At 37.0% G+C, this 22,710-nt stretch overlaps 1 protein-coding gene across 1 annotated transcript in view; it reads left to right on the top strand.

Moving 5' to 3' along the window:
* Positions 1-21,008, top strand: part of Sult6b1 (sulfotransferase family 6B member 1) — a 26,315-nt gene extending 5,307 nt beyond the window's left edge. Inside the window, exons 3-7 of the mRNA XM_010611409.1 lie at positions 3,620-3,709; positions 6,665-6,791; positions 8,513-8,607; positions 11,154-11,310; positions 20,863-21,008. Coding sequence (XP_010609711.1) covers positions 3,620-3,709; positions 6,665-6,791; positions 8,513-8,607; positions 11,154-11,310; positions 20,863-20,993 — 600 coding nt within the window. The 3' untranslated portion in view covers positions 20,994-21,008. The remainder of the gene's footprint in view (positions 1-3,619; positions 3,710-6,664; positions 6,792-8,512; positions 8,608-11,153; positions 11,311-20,862) is intronic.
* Positions 21,009-22,710: the final 1,702 nt, after the last annotated feature.

Here is a 22,710-nt window from a genome sequence, read left to right as displayed (position 1 = left end):
ATATTTATATAAAAAGACTAATAATAGTATGTTATGCATCGATAGCAGCCACAGCTTTTCCAGGTTCTGCAGTTATCTGAACAAAATTATAGACATTCAGCACATTCCATTAAAAAAACAAAAAACAGAAAACAAAAAAAACCAAAGAAAAGAATAATATCCAGAAAACAGCAAAGTTCTGTTGCTGTTGTGGTACCTGCCACCATTTTTTCTATTAGCCTCTTAATCATCATCTGGAAAGAGAACATTCTAAAGTAATATCATTAAATGTAGCTCTGATAAAGCATGGTCCCTACTATGTATCATAAAGCAGGTACTAGATATTTTACATTCAAAGAGGTATGATACAGTACCGTCCTACATCAATAATACTAGATTCAGTTTTGGTTTGAAATTTACTTTGTCTTCAAATAAGATTGCTACCCCTGTTTTTTTCTGGGCTCCTGTCACATGGAGAATTGTTTTCTATCTTTTCACTTTCAGTCTATGGGCTTATTTTTGCACTAGGTGTGTTTCTTGTATTCAACATACTGCTACATTTTGCTTCTTATTCCATTTTGCCAGTCTATTTCTCTTGATTGGTGAGTTGAGGCCATTGACATTGCTGGTTATAACTGATATGTACTGACTTATTATTGACATGTTATTGGCCTTTTGTTGACTCTTTACTTTTTCACCTTCTCCTTTTAGTTTCTTGCCTTGCCTACTTGATTTGCTCTGTTGGGCCTCATGGTGTTGTTGCCTTCATTGTCTTTTTCTAGGATCTTGTTTAGAATTCCTTGTAGTGCTGGTTTGTTATTCATGTAGTTTCTCAGGTGTTCTTTGTCATGGAAGTGTCTTATTTCCCCATCCATTTTGAAAGAGAGTTTTGCAGGATACATCAGTCTAGGGTGGAGGTTATTCTCTTTTAGTACTTGAAATATCTCATTCCAGGCTCTCCTTGCCCCAAGGGTTTGTATTGAAAAGTCTGCTGTGATTCTGATGGGCTTTCCTTTATATGTGATTTGTTTCTTTTCTCTTACTGCTTGTAGTATTTTGTTCTTCTGCTGGGTTTCTGGCATCTTGATTATTATATGTCTAAGTGTAGATTCTTTTTTGATTGCAGCTAGTTGGGGTCCTATATGCCTCACTTATCTGAATGTCAAATTCTTCCCCTCTGTTTGGGAAGTTTTCTGTCATTAATTCTGCGAACAGCTTTTTAAAGTCATTTGTATTTTCTCCTGCTACTTCGTGTATTCCTATCAGTCTTATATTATTCTTCTTTGCATCATCTGAGAGTTGTTGGATCGATTTGTCATATCTCTTACTGTTTTTAAGAGACCTCTCTTTTCATGGTCACTGACTGCCATCTTATCTTCTATATCTGAGAGCCTATCTTCACATTCTTTTATTCTGTTGCGTACACTTTCAACAGAGTGTTTAATCTCCTGGATATCTGTTTGAATCTGTTTTATGGATTCCATTTCTTTCCTATGTTGAGTGTTTATTTTTTCCATTTCTTTCTTATGCTGGGCCTTCATGGCTTCTATCATGGTCCTGAGCTCATCTATTTTTTTGTCAGTTTCTGCTCTAGAGTCTCGAATCACGACTTCCATTTTGCTCACTATCTCTATGGTTATGTGGGAAATTATTTCCGTTTTGAATTTTTCTAGAGCCTGATTGATCTGTTTTGTTATTTCCTGTGCTTTGATTTCAGGGTGTCCTGGTGGTTCACTATCGGCCTTTTCATCCTCATTTGCCCTACTGTTTGCCATTGGTAAACTGGAAGTCTGTCTTTGTGTCTTGCTTAAGTGTTTTCTCATTTTAATTTTTGTTGTCGGACTGTCCTTGGTTTACTCTCTGGATTATCACCCAAATCTTCTGATACAGTTGCACCTTAGCTTCTGTGTCTCTAACGACCCACAGACATTCTCATCTTCATAACATCAGAGAAAACACCTCATCAAATCAACCACAATGCTTTACCCCAACTGATACAATCAGCAACACATTAAGATCAGCACAACTTGGACACTGACCAACTGTGGTAGTCACTAATCTATCACCCTTAAATCATTTGAATTAAATTGAAATCAAGAAGCAGACCAGAACATGTCTGCAGTGAACAAAATTTAAATATAGTGTATTTACCATTTAATGGCTCAGACAGAGCGAGGATGCAAGACCCCTGATCTCAGTTAGCTGATGGCTGAACCCCATGATGCTGACTGACCTCGGGCTGCAAGGCCCAGATTGAGTTCCCCAACCTTCTGAATGGTTGAACTCCACAACGTTCTATTACAGGTTTCCCACACCCTTTCTTTAAAGATGTTTAAAGTTGGGAACTCAGAAAAATACCCTTGATGACCACCTCTGCCTCTGCAGAGTGGGTCCAAAGACTGGCACAGTCAGGAGGTCTGAGAGTGCAGGGAGGGGATAGGGTTCAGGGCGCTACCTTCCCGGCGCTTGAGCGATGGCGTCTGGTTTGGGAGCAGGCGTGGTTCTCCTTCCCGCGGTGGATCGGGGCCTGGCCTACCTCCTGGCGCTTGAGCGATGGCATCTGGGTCTTCCCACATAACATATTCTAATGGGTTGAATTTAAGATAAAACTTTTACCCTGGCAAATTAAAAGAAAACTTCGTTTAAAAATGTATCAGTAAGCCAGGTGTGGTAGTGCACAACTGTAATCCAGCACTTGGGAGACTGAGGCAGGAGGATCAATGTGAGTTCAAGACCAGCCTGGGCTACATAGTGAGTTCAGGCCAGTCTGAACTACCAGAGTGAAACTCTGTCTCAAAAAATAAAAAATAAAAAAGTAGAGGGCTGGGGATTTAGCTCAGTGGTTCTGCTGCCTGCCTCACAAGCACAAGGACCCAAGTTCTATCTCCAGTGCCCCCCCCAAAGTATCAGTAGAGGACTGGGCATGTAACTCATCTTGGTGGTAGAGTACTTGCTTAGCATGTGTAAGGTCCTGAGTTTGATCCCCAGTACTTCAAAAAATAAATAATTTTAAAATCAGTAAAATAGGTAACAAAAAGAATCAATCACATCATAGTCCTCAGACTGACATGAATTTCTCTTATAAAATGTTTCTCAGATATTTAAGTGACCAGGAATTTTAGGTTCTGCTGGGATATTTCATTACATGGAAATTTAGTGGCAAAAATATCTAGATGTTAAAAATAGATTCACAGGGGCCAGGAATTTATTTCAGTGGTGCCACCACCTGCCTTGCAAGTAGAAGGTCCCAAGTTTGATCCCCAGTGCTCCCCCCAAAAAATAGATTCACAGGAACTGGGAAGATTTGACTATTTGTGTTAAAGACATCAAATATTGAAAAGATCCAAATTATGAGCTGTTTTGAACAAAATGGATTTGATATGATTATGGGAAAAGAAAAAAAAACCCTGCAAGGGACAAAAAGATGTTGATAAATGATAAGCAGCGTTCAACAAGGAAATTCAAAGAGATATTTTAATGAATCATTTACTTCTGATTCTCATTTCTCAACTAGAAAAACGGGGGGGGACAAGGGGAAAAGAAATAGAGAGAGCAGTACTTGAAACCACTACTTAGACACCACAGTTAGAGATGACTCACCACACGTACTCTATCTCCCCTTATTGTATATATTTTTAAGAGAATGAAACAGTTTCCATCACCAAGGATTTTAACAACACACCTCCATTATGACAAATTACCTCGGTCCATCTTGAAGAACAAAGCCAAGGTGAGTGTCCCTTCCTACTCATATTTGAATATTTCTTTATTTACTTATTTATTTTTGGTACCAGAGATCAAACTCAGGATCTTGTGCTTGTGAGGCAGGCGGTTGGATTTTTAAATTTTGTAAACAAATAGTAGCTTTTGTATGTGTGTGTGTGGCACTGTGGTAGGGATTGAACCCAATGCCTCACTCATGGTAGGCAAGTGATAGTGGGTTTGAAATACATGATTAATTCACTCATCACAGAATTGAGTGAAATGCAAGATTTTGCATTTCTTTTATTGTTTCTTTAGAGATAGTCACTGTATATCTTACAATACAACCACATCAAATGCATTTTCAACTACTGTATAAAACATAGGTCTAGGGCTGGGTATTTAGCTCAGTGGTTCCACCACCTACCTCACAAGTGCAAGGTCCTGAGTTTGATCCCTGGTACCAAAAAATAAAATAAAATAAAACATAACCTTGAATGGAATGTCCAGTGTTTTATAATGATTTTATACTCTATAGATTTCCCTGAGATATTTAGAATGTTTAACAAAAGAACATAACTGAGTAAGATGAATACACTTTTTCTTTTGGTTCTTTCTAGTGAGTGATCTTTGCCTGAGATCTGAAAACATTAGTTTGCATTTCACATATAATAAAATTTATGTCCTGCATACAAAACCATCTGTGCTTCGGCTGTTCTTATCACTTGCTTAAAAATCTTGTTTTCATTGTTCAGTATCAATGTGTTTCATACAATTACTGGCTTTCACCCTGACATTTTTGTTTTCTGTCCCCTTCTCTCCTTCCTTCCTTTTTTTTTCTGGTACTGGGGATCGAACTCAGGCCCTTGTGCTTGCAAGACCGGCAGTGGAACCACTGAGCTAAATCCCTGGCCCTCTCCTTATTTCCTGGTGCCCATTTTCTCTGTCTCTAAAGAAATGGACAAGAATGAGTTAAAATCAAGGCTTAAACTCTCAAGCACTACAACGAATAATAGGAGAATAATGAAGACATAGCAAAGAAAGGCAAAGGAGGAAAACAGATGTGTTAATTCTCAATGCTAAGAGGTAGGAATAAAGGACAATAAAAGAAAGAGTAGGAAGGAAAACATTAGGGAAGGAGGAACTTAAAAATAGCAACATTAAAAATAAGAACCAAGGGCTGGGGATTTAGATCGGTGGTTCTACCTCATGAGTGCAAAGTTCGGAGTTCGAATCCTAGTACAAAAAAAAAAGGAACCAAGATGTAAAGGTACAAATTCCCATTGATGAATGTCATTATACTATAGCCATGGAACAAGAATTCTAGGAGCTTAAAATGGGAAACACCTTAGACATTGTCACTCTCAAATCTATTAAGGTGTTTGAATTCCACTGAGTGGTTGTCTTCATCAAGACTGAGCACCTCCAATTAAAAGGATATCCTTTATTTCCTTGACTAGTTTTGGACAGCTCAGTCTTTCCTTATGTAGAGAATCTAAAAAGTCAGAAATAACACTTCAACACATAATGTTCCTTCCGCTTTTAATGCAGTTGACATCATCACAAATCTAAGTTGCTCTTAATAAATGAGCCTCTGAATGACTCTATAAGAAACTGAGCTGAAGTAATGCATAAAGCATTCAAGCTGAAACATGCAGGCTTATGGAGAATACCACTTTCATAAGAATATCAGGGCAAAGAAGGAGCGACAGAAAGGGAGAAGGTGTGTGCTGGAGATATGTCCACATGCCCGCCAGTTGGCCTTCACGTTTCATTTCAAGTTCGTGTCTGTGAAACTGTAAATTAAATATGCCTTGAAATGACAAGAAGTACCACATTTGGGTTGGAGGAAGGGTGAATTTTAATCAGGGCTAAAGTCAAGACCCGAACCCCTTTAACCCTATTACATTTGATTGTTAGTTTTAGTTCATCTCTTCACAGCGCAAATGTTTCGAGATCCAAATTTCCTCTTCATTTCATGGCGCCTAGGAATTTGGTAAATAAATAAATACATAAAACAGCTCTGTGTCTTTCACGAAGTTGACTATGGTTCCCTCAAGATGAAGCCCTCCAAGCAGGTTTACTTAGCTATTTAGCCTTTACATTTGAGCATCCAGTCAGTTTGATTTGCCTAATCGCTTCTCTTCTTCCATTTTTCACAGAAGAAGCCAAACGCCACTCGATCTGCTGACCTAGAAACCCATTTTCCACGAAATCCTTGCTAGCAGAGACTTGTTCTTAGAGGGCCCTTGTTGCCCCCCGCTGGTCACTGCTTCCGCCTCTGTGCGTCCTCCAGTCTATAGAATCACGAACCGGAACACGGAAGAGTCTCTGTCTTCCGCATTCCGAGAGCGAAGCGAGCTCTTCCGGTTCCCAGCCACCTGTCCTCGTCTGTGTTATTTCCGGACCCTCAGAGCTCACTAATGTGCTCGGTGACGTGTCCTCCACGTTCTCAGTTTGCACAGAAAGCGTGAGAGCCGAAGGTCTGAACTCAAGTGGGGCAACCGTGTACTCTCTTCCAGTCTTTCGGTCCTTTTGGGTTTCAGCTTGCTCTTCGCAGTGTCCCTTTCCCACTTTTCCTGCAGGTTCTGTTTCATTTATGTCTCCCGCAAACATGGCCTTGCCGTTTTCTCTCACCAACTCTACACGTCCTTTCGTTCATCCTTAACATTATTTTGTAATTTTTTTTCATTTGTGATGTTAACCTTTCAGATTGTGTGCTTACGACTATCCTAGCAAGTTGTGCTGTTTTTCTTTTTTTAATATCTATTTCCTACACGTAAGCCTTTCTACTATCTAAATTCACGACTGGCAAAAGTCCTCCGCTACAACATCCATCTTCTTTTCTTTCTTCCTCCGTTCTCCCTAGATTCCCCATCTCTCTCACTGTTTTTCTGTTACTACTGTTACACTGTTCACCCTTTCACTTTTCAAAAATTTAAAGCACAGATGTAAATAAATTAACTTAGCTTTTGCTCCCTAGGTATTGGTGATATTTCGAAATCCAAAAGATACTGCCGTGTCTTTTTTTCATTTTCACAATGATGTCCCCGATATTCCAAGCTATGCCTCCTGGAACGAATTCTTCAAGCAGTTCATGAAAGGACAAGGTACAGCTGTCAGTAAAAGAATTCTTACCTCAACAGATGGATGCCTAAATGGGAAACTCCTTAGTACTTTAGAGTAAAGAAAGAAATATATATCCAGGAACCAAAAATTACATTAAATAGCGTGTGATGCCACCACTAATTCTGTGCACCAAATAATTACAATGCATTTAAAAATAATCTGAACAATTCATTTGTTAACTATGAATATCGTGTGGCTATAGATTGGTTCCAAGAAAAACAAAAAACAAAACAAAAAAACCTTTCACAGAGTCACAGAGAAAGGCATTTCTAGTTCTTTTTCCTTAAGTCATTGTATAACACAATAATTAAAAACCAAAAAGCTCTTTAAAACCCTGGCTCTGAGTGACTACACCTAAGATATTTGTTTGCCAGAAAGGAAATTAGTTTTTGTTAGACCATGTTAATGTTTATCTCTGGTTATGGAAAAACCACAATTTTGTGAGTGTCTAATACTTCTTTAGGTACTAAATTAGGTGTTATATATGCATGATTTCACTTAAGTCTCATAGCAAACTATAAGTAAAGCCCCTGTTTACAAACCAGGAAACTAAACAAAAAAGTTAAATCAATTGCCAGTTGTTCCACTGCTCATAAGTAATTCTGCCTCTCTGAGAACAGCAGCCAGACAGCCATAAATAACCCCATCAATTAGTGGTGGCCTTGAACCATTATAATGTTATGGATGGTATAGTTGATGACAGGTGACCCCAGAGGAGAAGCTGTTGTCAGTTCACTCTAAGAAAACCACTCTTCCTTTTTGATAAAAAAGTTGCTTTTTTAATCATGTATTTACATATGTACAGTGAAGTGATTATTACAGTCAAGAACATTAGTATAGCCTTTTGATGTGTGCAGAGAGAACACCAAAAGTCTACTCTTTTAGCAACTGTTAGGTATACCATATTACTAACCATAGTCTTGAGGCTGTATGTAAGATCTGTAAACATTAATAACTAATTGAATAATTCAAAATGGTATCACTATAAGTTTGTACCCTTTCACCTGTATCTTCCCATTCCTTTCCCTTCTTCATCCCTGGAAAACACCACCCTACTCTGTTTCTATGCATTCAGCTTTCTTTTTAGGCTCTACATGTGAGATTATGTAGCATTTGTTTCTGTGTCATATCCCTGCAAATGGCAGGGTAGCCTGCTTTCCAAATAGCATTCCATTGCATAGATAAAAGTTGCAGTTTGAAAAGAGCACATTAAAGGTGATCAGCACAACAAAATTCACACATCTCACGTGCATGGACCCTGGATGCAGTGGTGGCTCCCAAGCAAAAATTAAATATAGGGGTTGAAGAAAGAAATCCCATGGAAAGTACCTATGAAACACCATTACAATCCTCCTGTGGGTCCTCGTGCCTTCTGTGGGTCCTCGTGCCTTCGCCTCCCAACTTCAGGGATTACAGGCCTGCACCCCACACCCAGCTGTCCTGTATATTTTCTCAAATAATTTTCACAATTTGTTTACTTGTATTATTTAAGGAAACTGTTCAAGAAGATAAGAAAATAGAAATTGAACAGTGGAACTGGTGTATATCACCTCTTTTTGGTACAGGGATTTGTAATAATCAGATCTTGTGTGAGCACATACATATATGTATAGTTTATATTTTATAGCATAAATTAGCCACCTGATATCTCTACCTCAGTTATGTAAAATTCCTTATGAAGTTTTCCTCCCTGTGTTTTTAGTTTCTTGGGGAAGCTATTTTGATTTTGCAATTAACTGGAACAAGCATCTTGATGATGAAAATGTCAAGCTCATATTATATGAAGACCTGAAAGAGGTAAGACTATGATTGTTGAGATTCTAGAGAAAGATTTATTATAAATTGCTACATAAATTATTATTTATAATGTCTTGTTATATGAAAAATATGGTGTTCAACTTAAAAATATTCCAGATATGCAGTACAGTACTTTAAAAAAAAATCCAGCCACATATATATGGCTAGATTGTTTATTTAACAGAAATAAAATAAAGCTTAACAACTTATGGAAGTTATTATAGTTTCCCTTTATTGTGGATAGCTCAAATTTTTCCATTAATAATGGAAAAAATAAAAAGTCTCAGATGATTTAATTAAACATGCACTTGGTTGTGAAGTGCTTTTAGCCAATAAATGTTCTTTTAAAAATTTTTTGTTCACTTAACAAACATTGAGTGGGAGACTTAGCTTTATTTTAGGCCCAGGTGATAAGTCCTTGAACAAATCAGACAAGGTTCACTGCTCTTGATAAGCTTCCTTTCTAGCTGGAGAAAGCAGGGAGGCGGAATGATAAATAACAGGGCTGGGGATTTATTAGCTCAGTGGTGCCATGCCTCTCTCAAAAGAGCAAGGCCCTGAGTTTCAAAGTCTTGGTTCCTTGGGACAAAAATAAATAAATGAATAGGGCCAGGGATTTGGCTCAGTGGTTCCGCTGCCTGCCTCGCAAGCTCAAGGACTTGAGTTCAATCCCTGGTACCAAAATAAATAAATGAATAAATAAACAAATGAATAAATAAGAGATTAAACAAAATGTAAAATGCATATGGTATGTAAGAAGAAGGAATCAGCATACCTGTTAAAGAAAATTGGAAATGCCAGGGGTGGGGAATTGGTGGACAAATCCCAGGATAAAATAGGATGGTACAAGATGTTCTCCTTAAGTTGATGTGATTTAAGCAACAATTTAAAGAAAGTGAGAGTGATCCAAATTAGTAACTGGGGGAAGAGCACTCTGGGTGGAGGAACCCTGATGAAGATCCCTGTAGTCAGGTTCCAGTACCCACCTGCCCAGTATATGACGCAGGCCTGAGAAAAAGATACACTGAGAGAGAGAACTAAGAGAGAGAAAGCAGGGTCCCAGGATGATCAATGCCGGTGCAACTGACAAAGGTGCTGGACAGTCCCAGTTGCTGACTTTTATTGGCAATCAGTTGGGATAAAGGTGATGTGTGATTACTATGGAAATTAATGTAAACAAGGCTCAGAAAGGACAAGAGAAAGCATTCTCAAATTAGAAACGAAATAGACAAAATATATGATTGTAATTAGAACATTGTCCTTCTAGCCTGAAGGTTTTGATTGTGGGAACAGAATTTGGATGCGAGTTACTCTGACCTCAGCATGTAGGCTTCAGCCAGACTCACTTCTATAAAACCAGCCCATTGTGGGTTTCTCTCTTTACAGCTTGCTTTGAGGATATTCAATTATCACAGTCCTCTGCAAAACCAACTGGTACAAAGGCCCTGAGCTAGCTGCCGCTGGTGTAACTGAGGTGCAGCAAGGAAGCAAATGTGCCTTGGCCAGTGGGAGTAAACTAAGACAGCATTGCCAATGAGGGCGGCATGGGGCATAAGGAATGTGGCAGACCACTGAAATGAGCCTGGCTTTCACTTCAAATGATATGGGAAGGTATTGTAGTATTTGAGCAGAAGAATTGACAGGAGGTGATGTGTATCAATCTAGGGTGTGTGATACTGGGATTGATGGTATGTGATAACTGAATAGGTTTAACATAGTTCAGGGTGTAGATAAAGGAAGCCCCACTGTGGTTATGTATGGCACCGATCAATATACGTATAGCCTGGGTGGAATATAAGGGGGAAAGAGGGAAGGCAGGCTGCTGCTGCTGCTCCTTGCTGCCTTGCTGCCTCCTGCCTGCTCTGCCATGGACTGTTTCTCCTCTGTGATGCCCCTCTGCCATGTCACCCTGCCTTGGAGCCAGCTGACTATGGACTGAAACCTCTACAAACTGTGAACTGAAATAAACCTTTCCTCCTTTAACTTGTGGGTGTCAAGGAGCATGTATCAGCAATGAAAAAGTAACTAGGACATGCTACTATCATTATTTATATTCTAAATAAAAGTCATAAATTAAAACAACAAAATACAATGGGTATAGAACATTTTCTAGTGATACCTGATCTACTTATAAAGCACCAAAGTAAGACTGAAGACAGATAAGTGGGTGAATTAGGCAGTTAGGTTGAATAAATCTGCCCTGATTTAAGAGGAAGGTCTTTGCTCCAGCATATTCCCATGGAAAAACATTTCTCTTTTAAAAGTTTGGTTTTTATGTAGGGGAAGTGGGAAAGGTAGAGGAAAGGAAATAAGGGAAAAGAAAAAAATATAAGAAATGAAAAAATGGAAATAAAGTGTTTGTAAATAGGGAAGGGAGGAGGGGGTGTAGGGAGGGCAGGGGTAAGGGGAAAAAATGAGAACCAAGACCTGTCATCTAAAGGTATAACATCCCAGTGATGAATGTAACTGTACTGTATACCTAAAATGTACCAATAAACTCAATAAGAAAAATAAATACATAAATAAAATAAAATTTTGGTTTTCAGAACCTGGACACTGGCATAAAAGAAATAGCTGAATTCCTTAAATTCTCTCTAACTGGGGAGCAGATTCAAACTATCTCTGCCCAGAGCACCTTTCAAGCAATGCGAGAAAAGTCTCAGAAGACGCATGGCCCTGTTGGCCCCTTCCTGTTCCGCAAAGGTAAACTTGCTTAAGTTTTTTGAGATATTATATCAATTAGAGAATGATTTTGCACATGATAGACAATCCAAATAATTTTATCTTAAATAAGGCAGAGTTATATTTTGTGCTTTCTTAATAAGAAGCCTGGACCTAGGTAGTCCAGGGCTGTGTGGTGTCTCCACCCGATTTTCTTGTTCCTTCTACTGTTTGTTCCACCTTTCTGCTTGTCACCTTGTCATATCTTACACCTTGTGAAAGATAGGAGCTGGAGCTGCACCACAACATTCACACTCTAAGCAGGAAAAGGGAAAGAATCATGTACATTATCTAAATAAGTGAAATGGGCGAAAGCTTCCTGGGAGCCCTATCCAGTAACTTCCAACATTTCATCGATCTCCTCTCTCCCTGAAGTAGTAGTCAGAAATGTGATTTTATTTTTAAGCTGGACACAATATTACCAAATTAAAAATCAGGATTTTAATATGGAAGAAGAAAATGGATGTTGGGTAGGCAGTTAGATGTCTCTGACAGATGATTTTACTATTTCATTATTTCCAGTTCTTGTGGAAATATGTAATTATAGATCATAGAAATTGCTCATTCAAATTTTAATTAATTAATTAATTAATTTTATTTTATTATTATTATTTTTTGGTACCGGCGATTGAACTCGGGTCCTTGTGCTTGCAAGGCAGGCGCTGGAACCACTGAGCTAAATCCCCAGCCCTCAAATTTGAATTTTTAATGGAAATGTAAAAGAGCAAGATTTGAAGGCAGTACATATTCCAAGGACAGCAGTAAGTAGTGGGTATCTGCCGTGTTTTGAACACTTTGTAGGCATTAACCTTTGTCACAAAAAGGGTGTAAAATCCTTAATTTTACAAATGCAGGAAAGGATCCAAAGTTAAGGGATATTACTTTTCTACTATCATATAGCTAATAAACAAGAGGGTTAGGATTCAAGCCTAATCTATGTTATTCTACTGTGTTTTTTTGCTGGGGAATTAGCTCAGTGGTTCCGCCACTGGCCTCACAAGCTCAAGGACTCAGGTTCAATCCCCGGTACCAAAAACAAAACAAAATCCCAATAGTCTACTGTATTTTTTAAATTGAAGACCCATTTTAGAAATCTAGTGTAAGGAGAATAATGACTTTAAACCTGTCTTTAGTCTGAGTCCTGACTTACTGTAATTTTTATGCTTTGTTTTATTATGTTTAAGGAAGTGGAAATAGTATTTCTTATACATTGTTCACCAAGTGCTTTTCAGAATAGAAAAAAACTCTAAAGTCAATAAAGTAACGGTTTAAATTGTTCTGATGTTACTGGAAGGAATCTCAGGAAGCACAGAAAAATGTAGAAAAACATTGAAATAAAACACTGAACAGTTTTAAAATGTCATCAAAATTTAGAGTTTCTTGGGCTGGGGATTTAGCTCAGTGGGGCTGCCGCCTGCCTTGCAAGCAAAAACTCCTGAGATTGATCCCCGGAACCAAAGAAAGAATTTAGAATTTCTCCCTTCAGAGGCAGGTTTACTTGACATATTTCTTCCTAGCCTTATTCTGTTAATGTTCTAAACAGCTGATGACATTTATAATTTTTTACTTTATTTCACTGATATAGCAAAATCACTTTCTCATGTCATTAAACCCTCTTTAAATATACATTTTAAAGAGCATACAACATGAAATTTATAATTTAACCCCAAACCATCCAAAGAATCTAAAGCGAGAACCAACATTTCCTAACATCAGGCACAATTACCCAAAGTATGTTGAATATTCAGTACCTGATATCTTAACTGAAAACCCTGTCAAAACCCGAGTTTTCTAAGGTAAAGTATTTAAAAGACTTTAGAGACAAGACAAATATCACTCTCAATTAGTACAATTTTAGATTCCCACATACTTGGAGAGGAAGTAAAGATACTTGATCAGGGAGACTGAGACAAAACCCCCACCCTGAGACTTGAGGAAAGCTTGTCACCTGTGCTGCTGATGAGGGAGCCCCCATAGTCCACATTTTACATGAAAAACTATGTTTGTTTTTAAGACTAATTTCTTGTCGGTCCATGTTCGAAGTATTATGTGTACATTTCTCACGTGGAGCTGGTACATGTGCATAACACATCTTAATTCCTTTTTTCATCCTTTCTCCCACTCCTCCCTCCATCTCTTGATTCTCTTCCCATTTGCAAGAGATCTATCCTCCTATTTCCTCTTTTCTATTTTCATTTTCCTCTTTATTTATTATTTAGATTCTTCGCATAAGAGAAACCATGCCATATTTAAGCTTGTGTGACTAACTGATTTGTTTCACATAACAACATGGTCTCAGGTACATCCGTTTTCCTGCAAATGACTAAAGTTTTCTTTATTGCAGAGTAGTGCTCTATTGTGTATGAATACCATATTTTCTTTACCTGTTCATCTGTTGATGGACATATAGGCTACTTCTAGGATATAGCTATTACGTATTGTGCTGCTGTAGACATGAATATGTATGTGCACTGTAATATGATGTCTTTAATCCTTTGGGGAAGCTGTCTAGAAGGGGAATAGCTGGGTTAAATGGAATTTCTAGTTTTAGTTTTTTGAGAAATTGCCATACTAATTTCCATAATGGCTGTACTAGTTTACATTCCCACCACCAATGTAGGTGCATTCTTTTTCCGTCAGGCTTGCTAGTATTTATTATTTGATTTCTTGATGGTGGCCATTCTTTCAGGAGTAAGATAGAATCTTACTCTTGCTTTAATTTCATTTCTCTAGTTGCCAACACTATTAAACATTTCTTCGTGAATTTATTGGCCATTTATACTTCTTGTTCTATGAAGTATCCATTTCACTTGTCCATTTGTTCACTGTCTTTTCCTGAGTTTTTTTTTTTTTTTTTTTTTTTTTTGTTTTTTTTTTTTTTTTTTTTTTTTGAGTTCTTCAAATAGTTCAATATGTCTGGAGTTGTTTCCACATCCTCTGTTCTGGTCCACGGATCCTTATGTCTGTTTTGTGCCAGTACCATGCTGTTATAATATAACTTGAGGTTGGGGTAGTGATGTCTCCTTCTTTGCTTGGGTTACATAGGACTGCTTTTGCTGTTTTGTATCTCTTCTGGTCAAATACGAATTTTAGGGTTGGTTTCTCTAGTTCTGTGAAAAATGCTATTGATATTTTGATTGGTTAAATCTGTATATCAATTTTGGAAGTGTGGACATTTTGACTGTACTGGTTCTGCAGATCCAGGAACAGAGGATATCCTTCCATTTTCTGATGCCCTCTTTGTCTTTCTTTTTCAAGGGACTGTAGTTTTCACTGTAGCGATCTTTCACTTCCTTAGTTAGGTTAATTCCTAAGTATTTAATTTTTCTTGGTACTATTAGAAATGGTATTTTTTTTCCTAATTTATTTTTTAGTGGGCTCATTACTGGTGTAATGAATGTTATTTATTTTTATGTGTTGATTCTGTTCCAGGTACATTGCTGAATTTGGTTATTAATTCTAGGAGTCTGGTGGATTTTTTTTGGATCATATGTAGAGAATCATGTCATGTGCAAATAATGATAATTTGACTCCTTCTTTTCCTATACAGGTCCCTTTTATTTCTTTTTCTTGCCTAATTGTTCTTGCTAATGTTTCAAGTACTACGTTGAATAGGAGTTGTGACAGTGAACATCCTTGTCTACTTCCTGAATTTAAAGGGAAAACTTTCTCTTTTCTCTATTTAATATGATGGTAATAGTATGCTTGTCATAAATTACTTCTATCAGATTGAAATGAAGTCCTCAAGTTATATCCTAATAGCATGGTAATGGTACAAAAACAGACATGATAATCGGTGAAACAGAGTAGAGGATGCAGAAAAAAAAAACCCAGACATATTCAACTATTTGATCTTTTCTTTGGGATTTTTATCGTGAAAGGATATTGGATTTTGTCAAAGGCTTTTTCTACATCTATTGAGATGGTCCTATGATTTTTGTCTTTGTTTATGTTTATGTAATGCATTGCATTTATTGATTTGTGTGTGTTGAGCCATCCCTGCATCCTTGGGATAAAGCCTACTTGGTCATGAATGATGTATGATCTTGTTATGTTTTATAACTAGATATTCCTCAGAAGCTTCATGTGCTCCTAGGTGGGACTTTTGGGGAGGTGACTAGATCATAGATGTATGATAGCCATCAGTGGATTAGTCTACTGATGAGTTTATAGCTAAATGTGAGGTTGGGAGTGAAGCAGGGTTGGAGGAACTAGGCCACTGAGGTGTGGCCTAACAGGGCCTATCTCCCCTCCTCCTTGATCCTCTCTTCTTCCCACTGCCAGAATATGAGCTGTCTCTCCTCTGCCATGTTCCCCTGTCATGCTGTTCCACCTTGAAACTAGCTGACTATGGACTGAAACCTCTACAAACTATAAACCAAAAAAAAAAAAAAAAAAACCTTTCTTCCTTTAAGTTGTGAGTGTTGGGTATTGTGTCCCAGTGATGAGAAAAAAAACTAAGATGGATCTTTTTGATGATATATTATATTCTGTTTGTCACTACCTTGTTGAGAATTTATGCATCAATATTAATTAAAGAGACTTATCTATAGTTCTCTCTTTTGGTTGGATCCTTGTGTGGTTTTAGAATCAGGATAATAGTAGTTTCCAGGATTGGCTTTGGGAATACTCTTCCTTCAATTTAATTAAAGACTTTTAGGAGTATTGAGGTTTTATCTTCCCTGAAATTTTTGTAGAATTCATCAGTTATCCAATCTGGGCCTAGGCTTTTCTTCATTGATAGCTTTTTTTTTTTTTTTTTTTCCAAATTACTGCCTTAATTTAGTTGCTTGATTTTGGATTATTCTGGGTTTTTAATCTTCTTGGTTCAGTTTTGGTAATTCATATGTATGTAGGAATCTATCCATTTCTTCTGAATTCTCCAATTTATTGGAGTACAGGAGTAGTTATCAATCTTTTATTTCAATATGATTACACCTTTTGTATTTTTGATTGCATTGATTTGAGTCTTTTCCATCATTTTGGTTGTTTTTTAGATTGGCTAAGTGTTTGTCTATCTTATCCTTTTTTTTTTTGTACCGGGATCAAACTCAGGACCTTGCACTTGCAAGGCAGGAGGCAGAACCACTGAGCTAAATCCTGGCTCCTTATTTAAAAAAAAATTTTTATTTTTTTTTATATTTTTTTTTTTTTTTTTTTTTTTTTTTGTCTCAATATCTTTGATTTCTGCTCTGATCTTTGTAATTTCCCTCATTGTGCTAGCTTTGGGTTTGGCTTGTTCTTGTTTTTCTAGGATCCTGAGGTGTATCATTAGATTATTTATTTGGGCTCACTTTATTTTTTTGATATGAGAATTCACAACTATAAACTTCCCTCTTAGGACTGCTTTCATTGTGTCCCATAAGTTTGGGTATATCATGCTGGCATTATCATTTAGTTCCAACAACTGTCTTATTTTAATCCTTGATTTCTTCTGTAACCCATTGTTTGTTAAGAGTCTGTCATTTAATTTCCATGCATTGGCATGATTTCTGTTTTTTTTTTCTTGATTTCTAGTTTCATTGTCCTATGTTCTAATAATATGCATTGTATAATTTCAGTTTTTTTACATTTACTTAAGCTTGCTTTATTGGTTAGTAGGTGGTCTATTTTGGAGAAAGTTCTGTGTGCTGCTGAGATAAGAGATATTCTGTTTTTGTTGGGTGGAACAATATGTAGATATCTACTAAGTCCATGTGTTCAAAGATTTTATTTCACTCTCATCATTCTTCATGGTTTTTTGTCTAATTCTGTTTGTGATAGTGGGCTATTGAGGTTCCCTACTATAATTGTGTTTATGTTTATCTGGTCTCTTATATTCAGTAGTACTTGATTTCTGAATTTAAGTGTGTCATGATTTGGTGCATATATATAATAATTGATATCCTTTCCTGTTGGATTGTTCCCTTGACCACTGTGTAGTGACCATCTTTGCCACTTTTGATTAGTTTTGTCTTGAAGGCCAGTTTGTCTGAATATAGGATAGCTCCATCTGCTTTTATTTTTTGGTTCCTGTTGCAAGAAACATTTTTTTAATTTTATGAAAAAATAAAGCAAAATTTAATAACAAATTAGTAATAAAGTTTTGTGCTAAAATGTGTTTCTTGGGTTATATTTCTTCATCCATTCTACCAGTCTGTGTCTTTTGACTGGGGAACTGAGACCATTCACATTGAGAGTTATTACTTACAGGTTTGACTTATTCCTAGTGTTACCTTATTTTCCTGTGTATGATTTTCTATCTTTTCCTTCCATTTAACTACTCACCCTACCTGGTGTATTCATTCTATTAAACTTTTTGTCATTGTTAGCTTCACTCTCTCCTTTTAGGATATCCTTAAGAATGTTTTGGGGTGCTGGTTTGGTGGTCATGAATTTCTTTAGATGCTCTTTATCATGAAAATTTCTTATTTCTCCATGAATTTTGAATGATAGTTTTGACTGATATATTGGCCTGGGTTGGAAATTGTTTTGTTTTAGGGCTTAAAATATTTCACTTCAAGCTCTCCTTACCTTTAGGGAAGGAGAAATCTGCTGTAATTCTAATGGCTTTACCTTTATAAGTGATTTGTTGCTTTTCTCTAATTGCTTTTAAAATTCTGTTCTTGTGCTGGACTTCCAGGATTTTGACTCTGATGTGTCATGTAACTATGATGTGTCAACAATCTTTTCTGATTGTTATTTCCCCTTATTTGGAAATTTTTCTGTTATTACTTTAGTAAACAGTTTTCATGGTATTCATACTGTCTTCTGATTCTTCACTAATTCCAATTAATCTTACAGTAGTCTTCTTTGTATCATGTAGGAGCTGTTGCATCCATTTTTCATGTCTCTTGTTGTTTGTAATCTCTCATTAACTTGTCACTGAAAACAGTTCTACTTTCTAGTTCTGACACTCTGTCCTCACATTGGTCATGTCTGCTCTCCATACTTTTGGTAGAAGTTTTAATCTCCTGAACTTCTTTTTTGAGCCTTTAATTATTTTCTATGCTGGACATTCATGTTTTGCTTTGATTTGTTTAGCTCTGCTAGCTTTTTATTAGTGTCTTCTGCAGACTTGTTAATCATTACTTATATCTTCTATGAGCTTGCCAAATCCCTTCTTGATCTGTTGTGTTTTTGTTGTTGTTTTTGGTTACTGGGGATGTAACTCAGGACCTTGGACTTGCAAGACAGGCAGTGGAACCACTGAGCTAAATCCCCAGCCCACTTCTTGACCTGTTTTGATTTCTCTTCTAATATCATTCTAACAATTTGGCTGTATGACTTTTGGTTTTCTCCCTTTTTATTCCCCATGGATAAGCTTTAGGGGAGTTGGAGGTTTTGGAGGTACTTTTCTGTCTTCTCTTCTTATCTTTCTTGTTGGTGTGTGTGTGCATGTGTGTGTGTGTGTGTGTGTGTGTGTGTGTGTGTGTTTTGAAGCTTGCAGGTTGATTATAGTGAAAAGCTTTGTTGTTAGTATGGAGACCACTTTAGTTAATATCTATTTTTCAGTGGTATCCTCTGGGCACGGCTTACTATTGACTTTTGCTTCTATCCCAGGATTCAACAATCTGTGTTTACTTGGCATGAAATGTTTCAGCATATTGGCCCAGCACCCAGTTCTTCAGGGATGGGCTGCAGTATTGTTAGTGGCCTTAAGGAAATCCAGATATTGGCATCCCAAGAAAATCAATTAATAGCAACAAAATTGGCTATTATAATAGAGTCAGCATCAGTTATAGTATCAAAGACAACCTGAATGCTGATAAACCAACCCTAAGAACCAATAATGTAACACATTTAACCATAGAAAAGAGATCTATAATTATAGTGTGAGCACTAAGAAAAACAAAATATTGACCTACATTAAGGATCTGCTAAATGGAGCAACATTGTCTCTACTAACAATAAAGCGATATTCAATAGTAATAGTATAAAGTTGACTAGCTGTCTAGAGATTCATAAAGTTTAGTAGATATACTAGCAAAAGTAGAGAAGATAGAAAGCTAGAGAATGAGAAAAATAAAATTTAAAAAATTAATCAGTGGGCTATGAGAACAGAAAAGTGAGGTTGGGGGTCTTACTGAGGAGAAACAGGAAACTAATAGCTTTAGAAAACTGTTGCAGAAATAAGCAAACAAGAAAATGAAGAAAAAATAAAAAGAACAAAATATAGTAAATAAGAGAAAGATTAAGAAGAAAGAGAAAACAGTTGAAATTGAAAAGAAACTAAGGGTGGGCCGGGGATTTAGCTCAGCGGTTCGGTGGCCTGCCTTGCAAGTGCAAGGACCTGTGAGTTCGATCCCCGGTACCAAAAAATAAAAAAAAAAAAAAAAAGAAAGAAAAGAAACGAAAGTAAGGGAGAAAAACAGGTCAAAAGGAGAAAACCCTCCAACCCCCAAAAACCTAATGAAGGAAAGAAAATAATAATTTTTAACTTTTTTTTTTTTGAAACAGGATCTTACTATGTAGTTCAGACTGCCCTGAAACTCACTGTGTAGCCCAGGCTGGTCTCAAACTGTCAGTGATCTTCCTGCCTCAACCTCCTGGGTGCTGGGATTATAGGCTTGCACCACCACACCCAGCTAATTTTTTAAAATTAAAAAAGGATTGAGTCAGAGAAAAAGATTCCTCTGTGTTTTTGAATGATTAGTTTCTTTCCTGGATCTGCAAGACTTGGAATGTACCCAGTCATTTTTCCACCTACCTTTAGGGCATGTGGATTTTTAAGAAACCCTTCCTGCACCATAGGCCCTTAGTCCATTCACCCCATACTATGGTTACCATCTAAACCAAGACGTGACCTTGCTCACATAGATGGGAAACTCGAACAACCCCCTGATGTCTGCTGGATGTAGGGCTTGGGTTCAACCTGACTTTCACATTTAATGTCAACCCTCGTGGGGTCTAGTTTCTCCCTATTAAGCACAGGGCCATGTCCTACCCAGCCTGAGCTTACACTTCTTGGGGTGTGGGGTCAGATTCTATGTCTGGCTCATTCCCTCTCTGCAGTATTCTCCGGTTGTTGTCTCTCACCACATCGCTTTGTGAGGTTAACACTGGAGTCCCTGGAGTCTTTGGCCAAGTCTGTTCTTTCTCCCTGAGTCTGCTGGCTTTTTAGATTTACCTTTTCTCCCAAGACATGTCCTCATCTAGGATCAAGTTGGTTGGTCTTTCCAGTCCCCTGCCACCCCATGCCAAGGGGAAGCAAAATGTTGAGCTGGCTTGGGGTTGATGGATGGTTGTGCCCTTGTGTTGGTGGGCACTTAGTGCTCACATGGGCCTGTTTGCTTGTGTTGGGTGAGGGGAAGTTAAGACAAATTTTTATGTGTTTGTTCTCATATTTCAAAGTGAAATGTTGCACCTAAAAAGGGTGAAATTGGGGGATGGTGGTAAATTCAAGCATAAATATGCTTTTCTTGGGAGGGTTACTGGGAATTGAACTAAGGACTTGTGCTTATCAGGCAAGCTTGGCTTCATGGAACTATGTCCCTGGCCCAAGTAGAAATAGTCTAACAGGTGTCTGGCTCTGTTGTGCTTTATGTGTTGTAGGTGAAGTTGGTGACTGGAAAAACTTGTTCAGTGAAGCTCAGAACCAGGAAATGGATGCAAAATTCATAGAGTGTTTGGGAGGCACTTCCTTAGGAGCAAAGATGAAGTATGAATCATATTGCCAGGATTGAGCCTGGCTAAGGTGGCACGCGTGGATATCTTCTTTTCCTTAATAATAAATGAATTTAAATAATTAAATAATATTTAAATCAAACAAATAATGATAAGTAACATTTAAATCCAAATAATACAAAGAATGATAACATCTTAAATTTTTGAGTCTAATTTGTTTGTCTACTTTTTTAAAAAGGAAAAGCATTTATCTGTTCAAAAAGAAGTTATTGTTAATGCGTTATATGTGAGCTTCTTTCATGCTGAATTTGCAAACAAGAGCTTAAATAGACAGTATCGGAGTTATCAACCTACATCTGAGTTTGAACATAGATGAAATAGTTCTCCAAATGATGTATAATCTTTTTGTTCTTTTCTTGGAAAAAATGCTTATTTTTCTCACTACAGATCAAAGTATTTGTAGTGGCTATCTCAGACTTATTGTTCAGTAAAATTTAGTGGACTGTGTACTGACATAAGATTAATAAATCCTATTGTAATTTGGTAGAAGAAAAATGTATTGCTCATTTACTGTCTGTACGCCATGGTAGTAGGCCCTAAAGCGGCTCTACTTTCAAGAGGTTGTATATTTCTTAATAGAACCTTTAACTCAAAGATAAAGGTAAAAGTTTGTGTTGTTCTACTATAAAGGTTTTTCTGCCACAGAGCCCCAATATATGGAACCAATACAAGAAAGAAGAGAATATTCTAAAAGGAATCTCCTTACTTTCCATCTGTCAACTCTTTAATAACTTTTTATGTTTATTATTGCATGTTTGCTTACATAATGATTACATTCATAGTGAGGAGTTGGTATGTGTACATAACACATCTTATTTCTTTTTACTTCCCTTTTTGCCCTCCCCTCTCTTCTCCCTCCACTGCTAGTTTTCCTTACCCTATTTTTGTTTACCTACTTCTGCTCTAAAACTAAGCTATGTACAGTTAAGAATAGAATGATTCATAGAAATGTTTAAAAACTGCTTTGAGAAAGATTATAAGATTCTGATTTCTGGGAGTGTGACAAATTGGATAAACTGAAAACTCCCCCCTCAAAATGCCAAGAAATGATAAATAAAAATTCTTCAATTCTTCTTGTGTGTATTTCATCTTCCAATAAAGTAAGCAGAGTTGTCAAAAACTGAAAGCAAAGATGAAACAGAGAAGTAGAACAAGTAAAATCACAGATAATATTGAGCTGCCACAGAGGGACTTCTCTCTAATACAGAAACTTGGGTTTTTAACACCCAAGACCACATTAGTGTAAGAGAAGACAAAAAGACCAGTGTGATACAACAAAGCCACCAAACTAACAGTTTCATGTCAGAATGATTCACATACAACAGGTGTGACATTGCACATTATAAGAAGAAATTAAACTCTTCAATATTTGATGCTAGGGCAATGAGCTATGATACTGAAAAAATAAAATCAGGTCCTTACTTTATATCACTCACAAAAATTCCTTAGGAATTAAAGCTCTATATGTTTAAAAGAAATTTTAAGACATAAAGTTTTTAGAAGCAAATACAAGACATTATATTGTGCTAGCCATGGGATATTCTCTTAAACAGAAAACAAAGGGAACAAAAAAGGAAAACTTTTCTATTTTGGCTAAGTTAAAATGTAAAACTTCTGGCAAGTAGGAATCTTTAACAAAGTTATACAAAAAATGTGAAATGGCACAACACAAATTTAGAGAAGATAATTACTAAATAAAAGGCTAATATGTAGAGA

This window comes from Fukomys damarensis, unplaced genomic scaffold, assembly GCF_012274545.1.
Source record: "Fukomys damarensis isolate Sample0158 unplaced genomic scaffold, DMR_v1.0_HiC HiC_scaffold_2, whole genome shotgun sequence".
Taxonomy (NCBI): domain Eukaryota; kingdom Metazoa; phylum Chordata; class Mammalia; order Rodentia; family Bathyergidae; genus Fukomys; species Fukomys damarensis.
This window is presented reverse-complemented; position numbering and strand designations above follow the sequence as displayed.